The sequence below is a fragment of the Carex rostrata genome, chromosome 14 (assembly GCF_964058835.1).
Source record: "Carex rostrata chromosome 14, lpCarRost1.2, whole genome shotgun sequence".
Lineage (NCBI taxonomy): Eukaryota > Viridiplantae > Streptophyta > Magnoliopsida > Poales > Cyperaceae > Carex > Carex rostrata.
This window is the reverse complement of record NC_135931.1, coordinates 1,922,867-1,942,556: the sequence shown is the minus strand read 5'-3', so window position 1 is coordinate 1,942,556 and position 19,690 is coordinate 1,922,867. Positions and strand designations below refer to the sequence as shown.

Below are 19,690 nucleotides of genomic sequence, written 5' to 3'. Positions count from 1 at the left end.
TGATGTATTTGTAAAAAGAGGAGGGTTCAAATACCTTCATTTTTTGTGCCTCCATCATGCCTCTGTTTTTAAAACTCTAATAACTCAAAATTTAAAACTTAAAAGTCAAAATAAAACTGTTAGATGTGATCTATGTTATTTTCTCTATGTGCTCATAAAAAATTATCACATTTCAATTTTGTTTTTATGTTAATCAATAAGTTCAAAAATAAACGTCTAGAAATCATCCACATTATTGCGTTTTTTACAAGCTCTTGATGACAATCAAAATAAAATTGAAATGTCATAATTTTTTACACTTGCATAAATAAAATAATGTAGATCATATCTAACGGTTTTATTTTGACTTTTAAATTTTAAATTTTAAATTATTAAAGTTTAAAAAAATAGAGACATGGTGGAGGCACAAAAAAGGAGGTATTTGAACCATCCTCTTTGTAAAAATTATGAAATTAAAAAAATAATAATAATAAAAACTAAGTCTCTAACCGCTACTAGCAAAAGCAGGCACAAAAATTGTATACTTATTAAATCTTAAACTCTTACATATTTATTAAATTTTAAGAACAAAAATAAGATGAAATCTAAAATTTATCACTCTTCTACATCATTATCTGAGAAAAAAAAAAGAATGAAAAGAACAACCGGTATATCTTTCTCAAAATTAATGCGTACGAGAACGGAGTGAGCCATCTTGTCATTAGTCAATAGCTAAAGAGGATGATGGCAATACTGAATTATTAACATTTTCATTATGCGCATGATTTCTCTTATATTAAAAAATTTAATTTGTAAGAATACGAGTTTAAATTGGAGGCCTAATAATTAAAATTTTAATTTAACCCGATGTTGTCTTAAATTTTAGAATGATTCATTCCATAGAATATTAACAGAGATTTTTTCCAAGAAATATTACAAAATGTAGATTAATCAATTTTAAAAATAACTATGTTTCTCAATTTAATCCAACTCTTTGCACGCAGTAATAATAACATCGTGTTTTCCAGTAAAATTGGTAAAAGTAAGTTAATTTTTAACACCACATTAATTAAATACTTAAAATAAGCTTTTAACTTTTCACCTGGAAAATGAGATGTATTGATATGGAATTTCTATAATGATATGATACAATTATCTCTTAAGTAAATAAAATTTAATTATTATTGGGTTTTTTCTAATATCTCAATATAACCACTATTTTTTTTAACACACATAGTATATATTTTTGTAATTAACTGAACATGCATTTTCATTTTTATCTGCAAATGTAATGCAGTGACTTTTGTCTTAGATATAGTTCTCAAGCAGTGCATACAAAATACATGAGCCAACTGCCAAAGTACTTATATTGGTCTCATAAGAAATATATTTTGTCATTACGATCATGTGATCCTATTCAAATTCTTATTTTTTTTTAAATTACTAATAAAATTATTTTCTATGTGAAAAATAAAAATATAGAGTAATTACTTTTGAGTGGGTTCTTGTAAATCAATTATAGTATTTTTGTTGAACTTAAGGCTAGTAACAAAATTGTAATCTAACAAATCAGATTCTGAGTTAAGTTCAATTAAACATGAAATAACTACAGATCATTAATCAATTAAACTCGAGTTCTAAAGGAGACGGCCAATATTTTGGAGTCTTATCATCTCCAAGAAGAATTTGATGTATATAGATAATTAGATATTAGTATTGTGTCCATGCGGTGTAACAGAGATATACCATAAGAGAATAAATAAAAAAAAATTATATAAAATAATATTTTTTATAAAAAAATTAAACTAAATAATAAATAACATATTAAACCACACTTACACGTAAATAATATTTTTGAAATGACATATTTTCATACAATTTTTCTAATTCATACAAATGATATATTAAATAACAAATAATATAAATAAATAAATATAAAAAAGACATAACCAATTATCAATCAATCTCAAAAGATTATACAATTTGCATGTGACAAATACGTATCTAAATAAATATTGACTTCTACACATTGAAAACATAAAAAGATGAATAAAATTAAAATAAGGCATACTATTTAATTGGATAGCTCATGTTCAATCCAAAATTTCATAATTTAATTACAACAATTGACAGATCATGACACCTATGTGCTTGATACAATAAAGAAGACAGAGGTCCGTTTTAAGATTCGTACTAGACATAGTTCTAAATAGCTAACTATAGCTTCACAATAGCTGCGTTATAACTTTTCGGACCTCAAAAACTATAACACTATTAACCACTTTTCTTTTATAATAATTCTAAATAGCTAGCTATGATTACGCTACAGTTTTTTCATACCTTAAAAGCTATTGCGCTGTAATTGCTATTTAGAACCTTGGTACCAGGTATTGCACTGGATCTGAATTCAAAATTAGGAGCCTCTCCTGCTAGAATTAAATGGAGAACATGTAGGAGTTACAGCAGGTGCTTCGATTTCGGTTCATTTGCGGCGTTTACTGTGTATACTTGTATATGTGTAACTGTTGATCTGTTATTCTTTAAGTTACATTTTTTATTTTTGATGAAAACCCTTTAAATTAAGGTGACAAAGTACATAGATAAATTCAGAGTCAGCTCTTCTGGTAGCTTTGGTCACGTTATTTTATTGACAAAAATCAAGATATGTATTTTCAATTTTGCCACGAAGGACGATAAATAGTGAGATGGGCTAAGCTGCAAAGTACCAATTTAGTAGTAATCTTACTTAAAAAAAAATTTAAGTTTGAATGCCCCATTCGAACCAGTATTTTTTTTTACGAAGTTAAATTTTGTAATCTATAAAATTTTCTTATTATTTTTTTAGTAAAAATAATCATCATAGAAAATTATGAATTTTTGAAATTCATAATCCACCTAAAAGAACAATACAAAATTGTAAAAATAGTATAAATTTTGATCGCATAATTTTTTTATTTTACATTTCAATTGATAACGAATAGTTTCACAATGTCAAAATATTTTTTTTATTTGTCAAGTAAAATATAATTATAATATTATGTACATAAAATATTATAAAATTCTATGCAAGTTTCATTTTTCATTTGAACATAAAATTTACCCATGTTATGATATCTGATGCGATATTAGATGTTTTTAAATTACATGAGAATTAATACACAACCAGTCTACAAAGAAAACTACATATATTTTTTTTATCATGGTTTAAAATATTATTGTAAAAATTATATTAATATTGACCGTTTAAATCTCAAGGTCGCGTGGAAAAATGCGTTTTTTGCAGTTAGGAATAAAATTTAGGCCCATCAGGCCCTGGATAGGCTCTGGATCTGACTCAGGGCCTTTAGGCCCATGAGGCCCATTAGCGCTGACTCAGTTCCTCTCCGACTAAAACAAGCACTGCCTCGGGTCGCCCTTGTGAGGTGAGATTATGCTATAGATACTCGTACTAATGTCCCTCCTCTCTCTAATCACAACCCACATCCTTCACCACCCGACCCCATCCACCCCTCGTTCGCTCTCCCTCTCTCTCAGATCCTCCTTCCCTTCCTTTCCTTCTCCTCTCCCCTCCTCTCTCTCCTACTCCATCTTGAAACACCTCTCCCCACATCCTTCTCTCGCTCTCCTCTTCTTTCATTCCCTTTTCCATCTCTCCTCCTCTCCTCATTCCTCAATCTCCCCTCAAACCTTTCACCTTGCTCTCTCTCTCACTGCTCAGCTACCTTCCAGCCCTCATGATGTACCTTCTCTTCTGTCCCTTGGCCGCCGCCTTGGTATACCATTCACTCAGCGCACCCTTTCTACTCTCATTGAACGCCATGTTGCATCCGGGAAGCCTGACAAGGCTGTGCGCCTTTTCATTTCAGTACACCGCTTTCATGGCCTCCACCAGAACCTCCCCTGTTTCAACGCATTGTTAGACACATTGTGTAAAGCCCGGCATGTGGAAAAAGCCCATTCACTGCTTCGATCTCTCAAATCGCGGTTCCCACCTGATGCTATTACCTATAATATTATAGCCGATGGATATTGCCTGCGTAAGTGCACTTCCAAGGCATTGGACTTGCTACGGGAAATGGTCGAGACAGGTATACAACCAACTAAAAATACATACAACATAATCCTAAATGGTTTCTTTCGAGCCGGTCAGGTATGGCATGGGTGGGAATTTTTTCTACAAATGAAGAAAAGAGGGAAGAAAGATTGCATCTTTCAGCCTGATGTGGTTACTTACACTACTGTTGTACATGGTCTTGGTTTAAATGGGAAGCTGGATAGAGCACGCCAACTGTTCGATGAAATGACAGAGAAAGGCTGTTCGCCAACAGTGGTCACATACAATGCTCTAATACAGGTGGCATGTAAGAAAGGCCACGTGGAAGATGCTGTTAAGATGTTTGACGAAATGCCGATTAAGGGTTGTGAAGCCAATGTCGTGACTTATACTGTGTTGATTAAAGGGCTCTGCCATGCTGGCAAAATGGATCATGCAATGGAGATGTTCGAGAAGATGAAGCAAGCTGGACCAGATCCAAATGTGCAAATATACAATATCCTTGTTAGGCACATGTTAGAAGAGGGAGAGAAAGAGAAAGCCTTGGATTTGTTCAATAAAATGGGTGATAGAGGGGCCTGTTTGCCTAACAGAGATACTTTTAATATAGTGATTAGTAGGATGTTTGTGAGAAGGAGACCAGAGGATGCTTTAGTGGCTGGTAAAATGATGAAAGAAATGGTCGGAAGAGGGTATTTACCAACACGCTTCATGTTTAATCGGGTTCTTAACGGTCTGTTATTAACTGGTAATCAAGCCTTTGCAAATGAATTGTTGAGGTTGCAAGAGAAGCACAAGTGTCTTCGCCGAGATATCAGATTGTAAACCTGTCATGTTATATTAATTTTGCTTTTTCCATTCGGCATAGAATTATGTAATTGGTCTAGCAATTTTTTTTTTTGCATTGAGTTATATGAGCTGCATTTTAGAAAAGAAACAACTTTTTTTTATAAAAAAAGAGTACTTGTATGTGGAAAATACCAGCATTAGGGGGTCCAATTTAACTGCGTAGTATTGGATCATCACATGTCAATCAAGACCCAGTTGAAATCGATTGAACTTCTGTATAAAACATTGATTCAATTTAACTGCCCATATTGAAATGAATCATTGGTGCTTTCGCTTGTGTTGTGGTTACATGAAGCTACATCAACATTGGAATTCTTATTTTTTATAATTAGATCAGGTTATACTTCATTCTTGGATATTTAAGTACTGAAATTGGTTCATGCGTTACTCCATGTGCCAGTATACCATTGTACTATCTATTAGTCCATGCATTTGATCTTTTATTTCATTGGAGTTTATCAAATTTCTTTCAGTGATTTATTTTCTTTATAATATATTAGTTTACACCTTTTCCGTTGATATGTTTTGCCAGCAATCTTAGCTGGAACAATGCATAGCTGATGTCTACAAATGTATTGCTTCACTTTTTATTTTTTTAATTTAATGTTAGAAGCTAGAAGCGTAAATGAATGCACTCTGCATTTTGCCAAGCTTACATTGACATCTTAGAACTGGTGATATGCTCCTCAATTTGGATCACTATACGTTGTCGTTATGATTTGTGCAATTATTCAGTTGTTTGATTGAGTTACTTGAACTTGCATTAATGTTCATCATTTTGCACCACATGTGCTAAAATATTGCTTTATATACTCTTAAGCAATCATCTGTTCTGAACTGCACCTGGGGCATTTTGGTCCTGAACAAAGGTCAAATATCAAACATTTTTTGCATCTATTTGTAGCAAACTTTAAAGCATCTACGGATATTGTCTTATTATTATTAGTCTAGCAGTTGCAGGAGAAGTAATTAGGTTTTAAATGTCCCCTGTTCTGTAAAATTTATTCATGACTGACATGCCCTTGTTTACTGATAAGGAAAATTCTGCTATGTTGAACTGTGATTCTTCTATTGGTAATTGACAGTAGTAGTTACTGGTTAATCTGACATTTTCAGCACAGAAACTTGGAATATTCGAATCTGATGTTTCAGCACAGAAACTTGGAATTTTTCTTTTGTTTTCGTGAAAGTTTAACTCCTCCAATCATTTTTTCAGTTTCTTTTTATGAAGCTGGCAACAGTGAAATCTCACCTAGACTTCTTATACCAAAAGATACAAGCAAGCTGGAGAGTTAGGTAAATAATTGATATGTGAGATTTTCTCTTTATTTATTTAGCAGAAACAATTATAATGTATTTTGGATATGGCTTGCTTAACATTGAAACTGGTAAAAGGATGAAAACTTTGATGCCGTTTGAATTTTCAATTGTTATTTAAAAAAAGTTCCAATGCCTCCTGCTTTATAAGGACAGATCCAAGTAGTATAATTGATAATTCCCAGTCATTTCATTTTGAGTAAAACTAGGGTGTTCTTAAGTTCACCAAGCCCCTTGGTGAACTCAAGTTTAAAACCCATCGAATCAGTTTCAAATGACGAATCCGAACTGTTGAAACCCGTCTACCTTACGAGTGATGCTTTTACATGTAAAACAAATTAATTTTAAAATTAATTTTGCATAGAGTCAAGTGGTCAAAAAAGATTCAAAAATGAATGCATTAAAATTATTTTATTAACCTTATAATTTTGACCGCTTGACTTTATACTAAATTAATTTGAATGCTTAAAATTTTCACATGTAGATGCATCACTCATAAGGTGGGCGAGTTTCAACGGTTTGAATTCGTCATTTATAGCCGATTAGATGGGTTTTAGACTTGAGTTCACCAAGGGGCTTGGTGGACTTGAGAATACCCTAGTTTTACTCTTTCATTTTTATTCTTCTGAAATATCTCCTGATTCTTAATCTAATAATCAAGCTTTAAATCTCACTGATTTGTTTGCACAAAGTTAATTGATAAAATGATACTTACCATGCCAACACAAGATGATGTTTTCCTTAATTCGGGTCACTAATTTATTTGCATAGAACTGGTTGATAAAATGATACCTGGCATCCCAACTGACCAGGGGCATTTTGGTCCATGGCAACTTTTCATTCAGCTTCACTTATTTTTTTAATATTCTAGATTATTTAGAGGGTGTAGTACCGACATATTCTGTTTTGATAATTTTCACAGTAGTAATCTCTTTGCTGTTCTTATATTATGCAAGTCTCATGTTTAATATATAATCGGCAACAATGAATCAGAAAGGAGTTAACTGTGTCTACCACAAACTTTTATGAAAGCTTAAAGTACCATATAAGGTCATCACAATTCAGAATAGAATCCTAATCCAGCAGGTGTTGAACAGAAGAAGCTGCAACTTCACGCCGGAATGTGTGCTGTACAGGGGTGATATGTTAGAAACATCTGACCACATCTTCTGGTGCTGCCATATTCTAGGAGTTTCTGGAGAGTTTTTGCACATATGAATATACCGGCACCTACAACCACCCTGCACACGTTGGGGAGTATTGGCTGCTCTATAGAGATGGACTGAGCTCGTTAACAAGGACACGATGGGACATAACCTGGCGCTCAGGTGTGTGAGCCCTCTGGCAAGAGGAATAAAATACGGTTCTCAGACCAGAACTGAGCGGTACAAGCCCTTATCCGTGACACTACACTCGAAATTTATCAATGACAGATATGCTTGGGAGACTTCCATACTGCCAGGACAGTCGATTAGAGAGACATTTTTACGAGTGTATATTGTACCTTAATTGCTGTACTGTTTAATAGTTAGAAGAGTTGCAAAATTTAAATTCATTGTAAATAGTGTGTAAAGACTTTTTTATTATTATTTCAGTGGCATCAGGCCTACAGCCTGCTGACGTTCAATCTATGTTATTGTCTCTTATATTTTTTAATATTTTTAAATATAGAATTAGAATTCTATGAGATACCAGAACTTCCAGTACTTTTAATTGTCAATTTATTTACCATATGGTATGGCAGGGTTATAGTTAGATAACAAGTAGATACTGTAAGATGCTGCTAAAATCTAATTTCATTTATTCTTGTTGTACTGATAATTTTTTTTATTTTTGAGTGGTAGTAGTTCATGCTAGTTGTTAATAGCATTAATAACAAAATAAAAGGAAGGCAAGTTGCAAATTGTTAAATAGTAATTGATTTTGTTATGAGACCTATTAGAGAGAAAAATTAAGAACATATAATTTTAATGTTTGAAATAAGGCACATTTAATGTTAAGAGATAGATTATAGATTACATTTCTATGACTTAATTTTTGAAATATGGCGTATTTTTACAATAGATAGGATATATCGTATTAAGTTTGGAATTAAACCACCCCACGTCTTATTAGAAGAATAAAATTTAGTTGGTCGACATCACGATTCCTACGGGTCTGTTCGGCTGCCAGGCGGGAATGAAAATGGACTTGAATTCAAGTCTAATTTGAATGACTGAAACACTGTGTGTGTGGAAAAAAAAAAGCTGTGCGTGTGGAAAAAAAAAATGATTTTTTTTTCCAAGGAACACAGTGGCAGCCGAACAAGACTGTAGTGCGCATTGCTCATGTAGTTATTGTATCGAATTGAACACTATTTATAGTTTATTTACATCTAGGTCTAAAAAGGATGAAACTGAATCATTTCGCTTCATTCTAGATCCAAAAAGGATGAAACTGAATCTACAAATTGTAGACCGGTCTTCATTTCGCTCCAAATTTGACCGAAAGCCTAAGTTTATATCTCATGTTGTTTAAAATTAAATTCTACTATATCTAAAGAATTCAAAATGATCTATCTAATAAATTTCTTCATGCTAATATGTTTAATAAATTTCTTAATGCTAATATATATGTAGATCCACAAGTAATGATTTTTTGAGACATTTGATATGAATTTAACAAATTTATTAAATTAATAATCACTTTATAATTTTAAATATTCATCTTGAAAATAATCGTTACCACTGTTATGGTAAATATATGCAAATTTTACTTGCCGGAGTGAAAGGCCTTCAAATTAATTCTCAGTATTCAGTTCAAACTTCAAAGAATTCAAATAACTACACTAAATTTCTTCTAGCATTTTCCATTTTTTTTAGTTACGACATTTCAACCAATCAATATTGATATGGATCTCGATAAGTTTACGAATGACATAAATTTCTATGTGAATAACATGTAATTTGTATTCTTTTTTAATCAAAACAAAGAAGTCAAAGATAAATTAACGAGTTATTTTTCCGAATCAACAAAAACCAACCCAAAACCAACCCAAAACAAAGCCATATTTATGCACGCTTCTTTCTTTTCAATTCCCCCTCAATTTGTTTCATTGCCAAAAATATTCGTCATTCATTCACGCCAGATGTGTTAGTCTTATGCAATTTTTTAAGTACTTTGTTTGACATAATTTGTAAAGCATACATTAGTCCAACTTTTTAAGTACTCTATTTACTTTTATTTGTACACGCTTCCTTGTTATTGTTTGACTTGTTAGTTTAGAGGGTTCCTTGTATTAGAGTTTCAACTACCCTCTTTTCTTGCTATCTAGGGGACACTACTAGTCTGCTGCAGAGAACTTCTATTGGAGTGCTGTATTAAAGTTACAACTACCATATTATGTTGCCATCTGAAGACGCTACTAGAGTGATGCAAATACCTTCAATTGAAGTGTTGTATTAGGATTAAAACTATTCTCTTCTGTTGTCATATGGAGACACTACTGGAGTGCTGCAAACACCTTCAATTTTAGTGTTGTACTTAGGTTTCAACTATCATCTTCTCTTATCATCTAAAGAAACTATTAGAGTGCTACATTGGAGTGTTGTAATAGGTTTGAAATTACTCTTATCTCTTGCCATTTGGCATCACTTCTACTATGTTGCAAAAACCTTCAATTGGAGTGTTGTGATATGGTTGCAAGCACCCTTTTCGCTTGCTATCTGGACACACTATTAGTGTGCTGCAAAGACCTTCAATTGGAGTGTTTTATTAGCGTTACAACTACCCTATTTTGTTGCCATCTGAAGACACTACTAGAGTGCTGCAAAGACCTTCAATTGGAGTGTTGTAATAGGGTTGCAACTACTCTCTTCTCGAGTCATCTGGAGACACTACTAGTGTTCTGCAAAGGCCTTCAATAGGAGTGTTGCATTAAGATTGCAACCACCCTCTTCTCTTGATATCTGGAGACACTACTAGTGTGCTGCAAAGACCTTCAATTGAAGTGTTGTATTAGGGTTGCAACCACTATCTTTTCTTGCCATCTGGGAATACTATTACTGTGCTGTAAAGAACTTCATTTGGAGTGTTCTATTATGGTTACAACTACCATATTATGTTTGTCAAAAATAATAATAGAACTGTCAAAAAATAATAATAAAACAACTCAAGAACACAAGACTCCCATGAATCTCCCTTCCCTCCCTTATTTTTTATTTCTTTTCTTTCTTGATTGAATTACACAGCTCTTACATGCCTATTTATCAATTCAAAAATATTTTGTATATCATGCTAAACATGGAAACCAATCCTTAGAATTAATAACAAATAATTAAATACTATCTATTGCCTATTTCACTAGATATGATTGATATCCTTCAATTTCTTCTTTCCTTCTTTTGAGTAGATATAGATCTTTTTAAAGGATTCGGCTTGATCCTCAAGTTTTGCTAGAACCGAGTGTGATCTTAACAATGTTTCCATATGGAGACAATATTAGATTGCTACAAACACCTTTAATTGAAGTATTGTATTAGGGTTGAAACTACCCTTATCTCTTGTCATTTGAAAAAACTAGTAGAGTGTTGTGCTGACTATTAATTAAAGTGCTGTATTAGGGTTGCAACCATGATTTTCTTTTTCTATCTGAAGACACTATTAGTGTACTGCAAAGACCATCAATTGGAGTGTTGTAGTAAGGTTTCAGCCACCATCTTTTCTTGCCATCTGGGAACACTACTTGTGTGCTACAGGCCTTCAATTGGAGTGTTGTATCAAGGTTACAACTACCGTATTATGTTGCCATCTAGAGACACTACTAGAGTGCTACAAAGACCTTCAATTGTAGTGTTGTATTAAGATTTCAACTACTCTCTTTTCTTGCTATATGGAGATACAACTAAAGCGCTACAAAGACCTTCAAATGGAGTGTTGTATTACAGTTGAAACTACCCTCATCTCTTGTTATCTGGAGACATTAAATGAGTACTACACTGACCATCAATTAGAGTGTTGTATTACGGTTGGAACCACGCTCTTCTCTTTCTATTTGGAGACACTACTAGTGTACTGCAAAGAACGACTATTGGAGTGTTGTAGTAAGGTTTCAACCACAATCTTTTCTTATCATATGTGGACACTACTTGCCTGCTGTAAAGACCAACAATTGGAGTATTGTATTAAGTTTACAACTACCATATTCTTTTGCCATCTGGAGATACTACTAGAGTGCTGCAAAGACATTCATTTGGAGTGTTGCATTAGGGCGGCAATTACCCTCCTCTGTTGTCATACAGAGACTCTAGTGGAGTGCTGCAAAGACCTTTAATTGGAGTGTTGTATTTGGGTTGCAACTACCCTTTTCTGTTGTCATACGGAGACACTACTGGAGTGCTGCAAACCCCTTCAATTGGAGTGTTGTTTTTGGGTTGCAACTACCCACTTCTTTCGTCATCTGGACACACTACTAGTGTGCTGCAAAGATCTTTAATTGAAGTGTTGTAATAAGGTTGCAATTGTTCCTATTTCTTGCCATCTTGAGACACTACTACTGGGCTGCAAAGACCTTCAATTGGAGTGTTGTAATAGGGTTGAAACTACCATCTTCTATTGCCATCTGGAGACTGTACCGGTGTGCTGCAAAAACCTTCAATTGGATTGTTGTATTTGGATTACAACCACCTTCACTTATTTCCATTTAGGGACACTACAAGTATGCTGCAATAACCTTCAATTGGAGTGTGTTATTGGGGTTGCAACTACCATTTTCTATTGCTATCTAGAGACACTACTAGAGTGTTGGAAAAACCTACAATTGTAGTGTTGTTTTGGGGTTGTAACTACCATTTTCTTTTGCATTGGGGTTGTAATTACCCTTTTTTTGCATTAGGGACACTACAAGTATGCTGCAATGACCTTCAATTGGAGTGTGTTATTGGGTTTGCAACTACCCTCTTCTATTGCTATCTAGAGACACTACTAGAGTGTTGGAAAAACCTACAATTGTAGTGTTGTTTTGGGGTTGTAACTACCATTTTATTTAAATTTGGGTTGAAATTGTTGGGTTTTTGACGGTTCAAACCCATTGATTAAGTTTGTTGGATTTTGACGGTTCAAACCCATTTATTTGCTTAAGTTGCGGAAAGAGTAAAACAAAATTTTTACATCTAACTTAAGCTACGGATTAAATGAATCAAGAAGATCCGTTTAATCCTATTTACAGATCTACTTCATAATTGATTTTCTAAAGCTGTAATCTATTTACCAATTAAATACATTAATATAACATGTTTATACCTTGTTTCCAAATCACAGTTGGAATGTAGACCGAGCGAGTAGATCGATCAGGAATGGTTGCCTCGGAGTATCAAACGGATGATACCTCTATTGGTTATCCATCAGGACTAACCGGAGAGCGGTTTATTTCTTTTGCCAGAAATACCGTAAACCGCGAAATTCTGCAAAAACACTATTCACTTATCTCGTGAAAACTGAAACCGAGGAAGAGAGAAATTCTAATTAACGAAGTAATCAGATTAACACGTGAATTCATAATTTTTCTCTTTCACCTCAGCCCTCTATTTATAAGCATTTGAGGAGGTTCGTCAATGACCAAAATACCCCTCAAGTTCGACCTATTTACCAAAATGCCATGCCACCTTGAATGACACCTTAGGGTGTAGAAGCATGTAGAAGAGTGTGGAAGGTGGTGTGTCATGATTAGTAAAAGGCTTTATAAATTGGGCTTTGACTTTGGGCTTTTAATTTTAATTAAGGCTTTGATTATTTTTGGGCTTTAAACCCATAATTCAAATCCATAATTAATAATTAAAATCCAAATCAAATATATATATAATTGTCATGTACAATTATATTTATTTTCGGTCGTTGTTCGGTAACTTTTATACAACGTAACGTGTACGTTTATAAATTAACCGTTGTTTCTGCTTGTCATTTTTATATGACATTTATAATTTAATTATATCATGTATAATTAATTATAACCATCTTAATATTAATTATAATCAATTTATAATTAATCAGTAAGATTCTCCGAGTAGCTCCTATATGGTGTGACCCAATAGGATCTGTGTTATGTTGGTAAACAATTTATTTGTGTCAGTTCTTTTGTCACATAGCTATCAGATCAGTTTCAAGGTAGATGTGTGTCATCCTTGCTAACTGAATCTTTTCTTGATCTTGAGCAGATTATCAAATATAATTACTCTTGTAATTATACCGCATGCAGATAATCTAACTCTATCAAGGGGCCCAGTGATGCTACAGCTAGTATAGAGATACGAGGGACAAATAGTATTCTTGGTAAACTATCACTTCCTTAGCTAAGCTATACATATGGAAAAGCTACCGTTATGACTGCTTTTTACGGACAGCGTTAGATAACAATCACACATACATATTTCTTAGTGGGAACGATAAATACCTCATACTTTAGAACCTGTCACTGAATGAAAACATAAATGACACGAACACAATTCTATTTAATGTTTCATTCGGGGTCTGTCAAATACCATGGTCCTAGAACATGTATCTATGTGATTAAAATGACATCTCGTGTCAAGTGGTTTGTAAAACTTAACCATCTTTTAATCCACATACTAACCTTACAGCGGTAATTAGTGTTCCTGCTAATTACCTTGGCCAGTGACCTTTTTAAGAGTATATATCATCTATATTATGGAGTTTCACAATTTCAGTCATGAACTCGAAATGATCCATAAATGCAATAATACTCAAGGCAACAAAATGATATAAACATTCAATTCATGAACAAAGCTTTATGATAATTTATCGTATTATTGACTTCTAGATTATTACAAACTAACAGAAACTACCCTCATCTCTTGCCATCTGAAGACACAAATAGAGTGCTGCACTGACCATCAGTTAGAGTGTTGTATTAGGGTTACAACCACCCTCTTCTTTTTCTATCTGGAGACACTACTAGTGTGCTGCAAAGACCATAAGATGAAGTGTTGTATTAGGGTTGAAACCACCCTCTTCACTTTTTATCTGGAGACACTACTAGTGTGCTGCAAAGACCATCAGTTGGACTATTGTAGTAAGGTTTCAACCACCATCTTTTCTTGCTATTTGGAGACACTACTAGAGTGCTGCAAAGACATGTAATTGGAGTGTTGTATTAGGGTTGCAAGTACCATCTTATGTTGCCATACATATATATTATTGGAGTGCTACAAACACCTTCAATTGGAGTGTTGTATTTGTTAGTTTGTAATAATCTAGAAGTCAATAATACGATAAATTAATCATAAAGCTTTGTTCATGAATTGAATGTTTATTTATATATCATTTTGTTGACGTGAGTATTATTGCATTTATGGATCATTTCGAGTTCATGACTGAAATTGTGAAACTCCATAATATAGATGATATATACTCTTAAAAGGTCACTGACCAAGGTAATTAGCAGGAACACTAATTACCGCTATAAGGTTAGTATGTGGATTAAAAGATGGTTAAGTTTTACAAACCACTTGACACGAGATGTCATTTTAATCACATAGATACATGTTCTAGGAACATGGTATTTGACAGACCCCGAATGAAACATTAAATAGAATTGTGTTCGTGTCATTAATGTTTTCATTCAGTGTCAAAGTTCTACAGTATGAGGTATTTATCGTTCCCACTAAGAAATATATATGAGTAAGTGTTATCTAACGCTGTCCGTAAAAAGCAGCCATAACGGTAGCATTTCCATATGTATAACTTAGCTGAGGAAGTGATAGTCTGCCAAGAATACTACTTGTCCCTCGTATCTCTATACGAGCTATAGCATCACTGGGCCCCTTGGTAGAGTTAGATTATCTGCATGCGGTATAATTACAAGAGTAATTATATTTGATAATCTACTCAAGATCAAGAAAAGATACAGTTACCAAGGATGACACACATCTACCTTGAAACTGATCTGATAGCTATGAGACAGAAGAACTGACACAAGTAAATTGTTTACTGGATCGTGATATTGTACAGTACAGCATCATCTGTGTAATTGGATGGTCGTGATGTGTTGCCAGATGCCGCTCATGATTACAGAAGTTAAAACAGTTTTAACTCTGTTTACCAACATAACACAGATCCTATTGGGTCACACCATATAGGAGCTAATCGGAGAATCTTATTGATTAATTATAAATTGATTATAATTAATATTAAGATGGTTATAATTAATTATACGTGATATAATTAAATTATAAATGTCATATAAAATTGACAAGCAGAAACAACGGTTAATTTATAAACGTACACGTTACGTTGTATAAAAGTTACCGAACAACAACCGAAACCGAACCGTGAGAAATATAATTGTTTAGAACAATTATATATATAATTTTGATTTAGATTTTAAATATTAATTATGGTTTTAATTTTAGGCTAACCTAGCAAATTCAAACTTTAATTAAAAAAAATTGAAATCCAAAAATTCAAAATATAAATCAAATTCATTTGCATGTCGGCCGAATCAAATATATGCATTTCTATATATATATTCAATATGTTAGTTTGTAATAATCTAGAAGTCAATAATATGATAATTTATCATAAAGCTTTGTTCATGAATTGGATGATTAATATCATTTTGTTGCCTTGAGTATTATTGAATTTATGGATCATTTCGAGTTCATGACTGAAATTGTGAAACTCCATAATATAGATGATATATACTCTTAATCTTAAAAGGTCACTAACCAAGGTAATTAGCAGGAACACTAATTACCGCTATAAGGTTAGTATGTGGATTAAAAGATGGTTAAGTTTTACAAACCACCTGACACGAGATGTCATTTTAATCACATAGATACATGTTCTAGGAACATGGTATTTGACAGACCCCGAATGAAACATTAAATAGAATTGTGTTTGTGTCATTAATGTTTTTCATTCAGTGTCACGTTCTAAAGTATGAGGTATTTATCGTTCCCACTAAGAAATATGTATATGTGATTGCTATCTACCGCTGTCCGTAAAAAGCAGTCATAACGGTAGCTTTTCCATATGTATAGCTTAGCTGAGGAAGTGATAGTTTACCAAGAATACTATTTGTCCCTCGTATCTCTATACGAGCTATAGCATCACTGGGCCCCTTGATAGAGTAAGATTATCTGCTAGCGGTATAATTACAAGAGTAATTATATTTGATAATCTGCTCAAGATCAAGAAAAGATTAAGTTAGCAAGGATGACACACATCTACCTTGAAACTAATCTGATAGCTATGAGAAAGAAGAACAGACACAAGTAAATTGTTTACTGGATCGTGATATTGTACAGTACAGCATCATCTGTGTAATTGGATGGTCATGATGTGTTGCCAGATGCCGCTCATGATTACAGAAGTTAAAACAGTTTTAACTCTGTTTACCAACATAACACAGATCCTATTGGGTCACACCATATAGGAGCTAATCGGAGAATCTTATTGATTAATTATAAATTGATTATAATTAATATTAAGATGGTTATAATTAATTATACGTGATATAATTAAATTATAAATGTCATATAAAATTGACAAGCAGAAACAACGGTTAATTTATAAATGTGCATGATTATAGAAGTTAAAACGGTTTTAACTCTATTTACCAACATAACACAGATCCTATTGGGTCACACCATATAGGAGTTAATCGGAGAATCTTATTTTGATTGATTATAAATTGGTTATGATCAATGATAAGATGGTTATAATTAATTATACATGTTATAATTAAATTATAAATGTTATGTAAAAATAACAAGCAAAAACATTGGTTAATTTATAAACGTGTATGACACGTTGTATAAAAGTTAACCGGTTAATTTATAAATGTGCATGACACATTGTATAAATTACCGAAACAACAACCGCAAGAAAAATATATATAATTATTCAGAATAATTATACGAATATTATTTGTGTTCGGGCCGAGGGCATTCGGATCTTTTCAGATCCGTCCTTATCCGCATGACATGTCATCGATCCTATCCAGATGACACGTCATCGACACCGAAACAAATAACCGAAAGAAAAATATATATATAATTGTTCAGAATAATTATACGAATATTATTTGTGTTCGGGCCGAGGGCATTCGGGTCTTTTCAGATTCGACCTTATCCGCATGACACGTCATTGATCCTATCCAGATGACATGTCATCAATCCTATCCACAAGGGCAAAATGGTCATTTCACACCTATGCCACCTTGCATGTGTAGAAGCATGGAGAAGAATGTGGAAGGGTGTGAAAGGGGTATTTTGGTCATTTCACATATAAAAGGATGAGGTGTCAATGACATATCTTGTAAATAGGCCGAACTTGGAGGGCATTTTGGTCTTTTGCAACCGAATCTAAACACTATAAATAGGGGTAGAGGGGTAGAGAGAAAAAAGATATATATATGCACATTCACATGTATCTTTTAGTGCAGAAACGAATCGGTATTTTCTCTCTTTCTCGGTTTCTCTCCCAAATAGTGTTTCGGTTGAGAAAATAAAGTTATACGTAATTGACGTATAATCTTGCGGGTTGTTGTGGAGAATATTTACGGGATTGATGAATAGTGTTTTACCGAATTTCGCAGTATGTCAATTTTGCATATTGATCAAACTGAGCAACCGAAAATTCGTGTTTACGGGTTTTCGTCTTATTCCCGTGAATAGTGTTTTTGCAGAATTTCGTGGTTTATGGTATTTCTGGCAGAAGAAATAAACCGCTCTCCGGTTAGTCCTGGTGGATAACCGATAGAGGTATCACACGTGTGATACTCCGAGTCGATTCCTTCCCTGGTGAGGCTCTACTCGCTCGGTCTACATTCCAACTGTGATTTGGAAACAAGGTATAAATATGTTATATTAATCTATTTAATTTGTAAGTAGATTAAAGTTTTAGAAATCAATCATGGAGTAGATCTGTAAAAGGATTAAAAGGGTCCTTGCAATGAAAGACTTCAGAAGGAACTCTGCTTTGGTCTTTCCGGCATATCCCTTTTAATTCATGGCTTGAGTTAGAAGTAAAATTTTTTGTTTTACGTTCTTTCCGCAGCTTAAGCCTAAACGGGTTTTGGTTACCGCGAAACCCCAAAAGTGGTATCTAGAAAACCCTACACAATATATATATATATTAAGTGTTGATGTCGGCCAAGAGTGGAGAAAATCAATTTGATTTTCTAAATTTCTAAACCGCCACAAAATGGCATGCCTTGTAATTAGCCCAAATGTTGGGGGTATTTTGGTCTTTTGCCAACCTCCTCATTTTCCTATAAATAGAGGGGTGAGGGTGAAAGAGAAAATTACTAATTCACGTGTTAATCTGATTACTTCGTTAATCGGTATTTCTCTCTTTCTCGATTACTGTTTCGGTGAATAGTGTTTATGCAGAATTCCGGGGTTTACGGTATTTCTGGCAGAAGAAATAAATCGCTCTCCGGTTAGTCCTGGTGGATAACCAATAGAGGTATCACACGTGTGATACTGCGAGTCGATTCCATCCCTGGTGAGGCTCTACTCGTTCGGTCTGCATTCCAATTGAGATTTGGAATCAAGGTATAAATTGTTATATTAATATATTTAATTTGTAAATAGATTTAGTGCTTTAGAAAATCAATTATGGAGTAGATCTGTAAATGAATTAAATGAGGTTTTGATGCCGAAGGAATACTGAAGGTGGACCGCATTGGAAGGTTTCCTGACATACCTCGTTTAATTTTTAGCTTAACTTAATCGTAAAATTTTTGTTTTACACACTTCCGCTGTTAAGCTAAACTAATGGGTTTGAACCGTTCCATAAAACCCAACAGTGGTATCAGAGCACAAGGCTCTCCCGCTGATTGATTTTCTAAAGTTATAACTTATGCAAATAAGGTGCATATACCGCATATCGGTTTAAATTCTTACATTTGCAGCACAAGTCCAAAACCGATTAGAAATGAGATTTTCTTGGTTCGGTTTTTCTGACTAAGAAAGTTAAATTAGATTTACGCTTTCTTTATGCTTTCTTTATATTTTCGTTTTCAAAAACTTTTGATCGCGTTAAAGTTCATCGAAAAATGTGATGAAGCAATAAAGTACCTTAGTAAGAGCTGTCATTTCCACACCGTAAAAGAGATGGTTCTGTCTAGGAAAGATTGAGTCTAAGCGGTCCTTGTGACCCCGATCTTTCCTGGGAGCCCCTTTTACACGTCCTAATGGCTGGCCGAAAAGGAACTTTGTCACGTTACCAAATTGCTTTAACGCTTTTGAAATGACAAAATTTAGTGTAAATCTTTCGCCTTTTCGAAAACCTTCGGAAAATAAAGTTCATCGAAGAATGTGATGAAGCAATAAAGTACCTTAGTAAGAACTGTCATTTCCACACCGTAAAAGAGATGGTTCTGTCTAGGAAAGATTGAGTCTAAGCGGTCCTCGTGACCCCAATCTTTCCTGGGAGCCCCTTTTACATGTCCTAATGGCTGGCCGAAAAGGAACTTTGTCACGTTACCAA

At 33.7% G+C, this 19,690-nt stretch overlaps 1 protein-coding gene across 1 annotated transcript; it reads left to right on the top strand.

The window, feature by feature from the left end:
- The first annotated feature begins 3,409 nt into the window (after positions 1-3,409).
- LOC144565714 (pentatricopeptide repeat-containing protein At1g74900, mitochondrial-like) lies at positions 3,410-7,816 on the top strand. Its single transcript, XM_078315534.1, has one exon. The coding sequence runs from the start codon at positions 3,431-3,433 to the stop codon at positions 4,856-4,858; it is 1,428 nt and encodes a 475-aa protein (XP_078171660.1). The 5' UTR covers positions 3,410-3,430; the 3' UTR covers positions 4,859-7,816.
- The last annotated feature ends 11,874 nt before the right edge of the window (positions 7,817-19,690 follow it).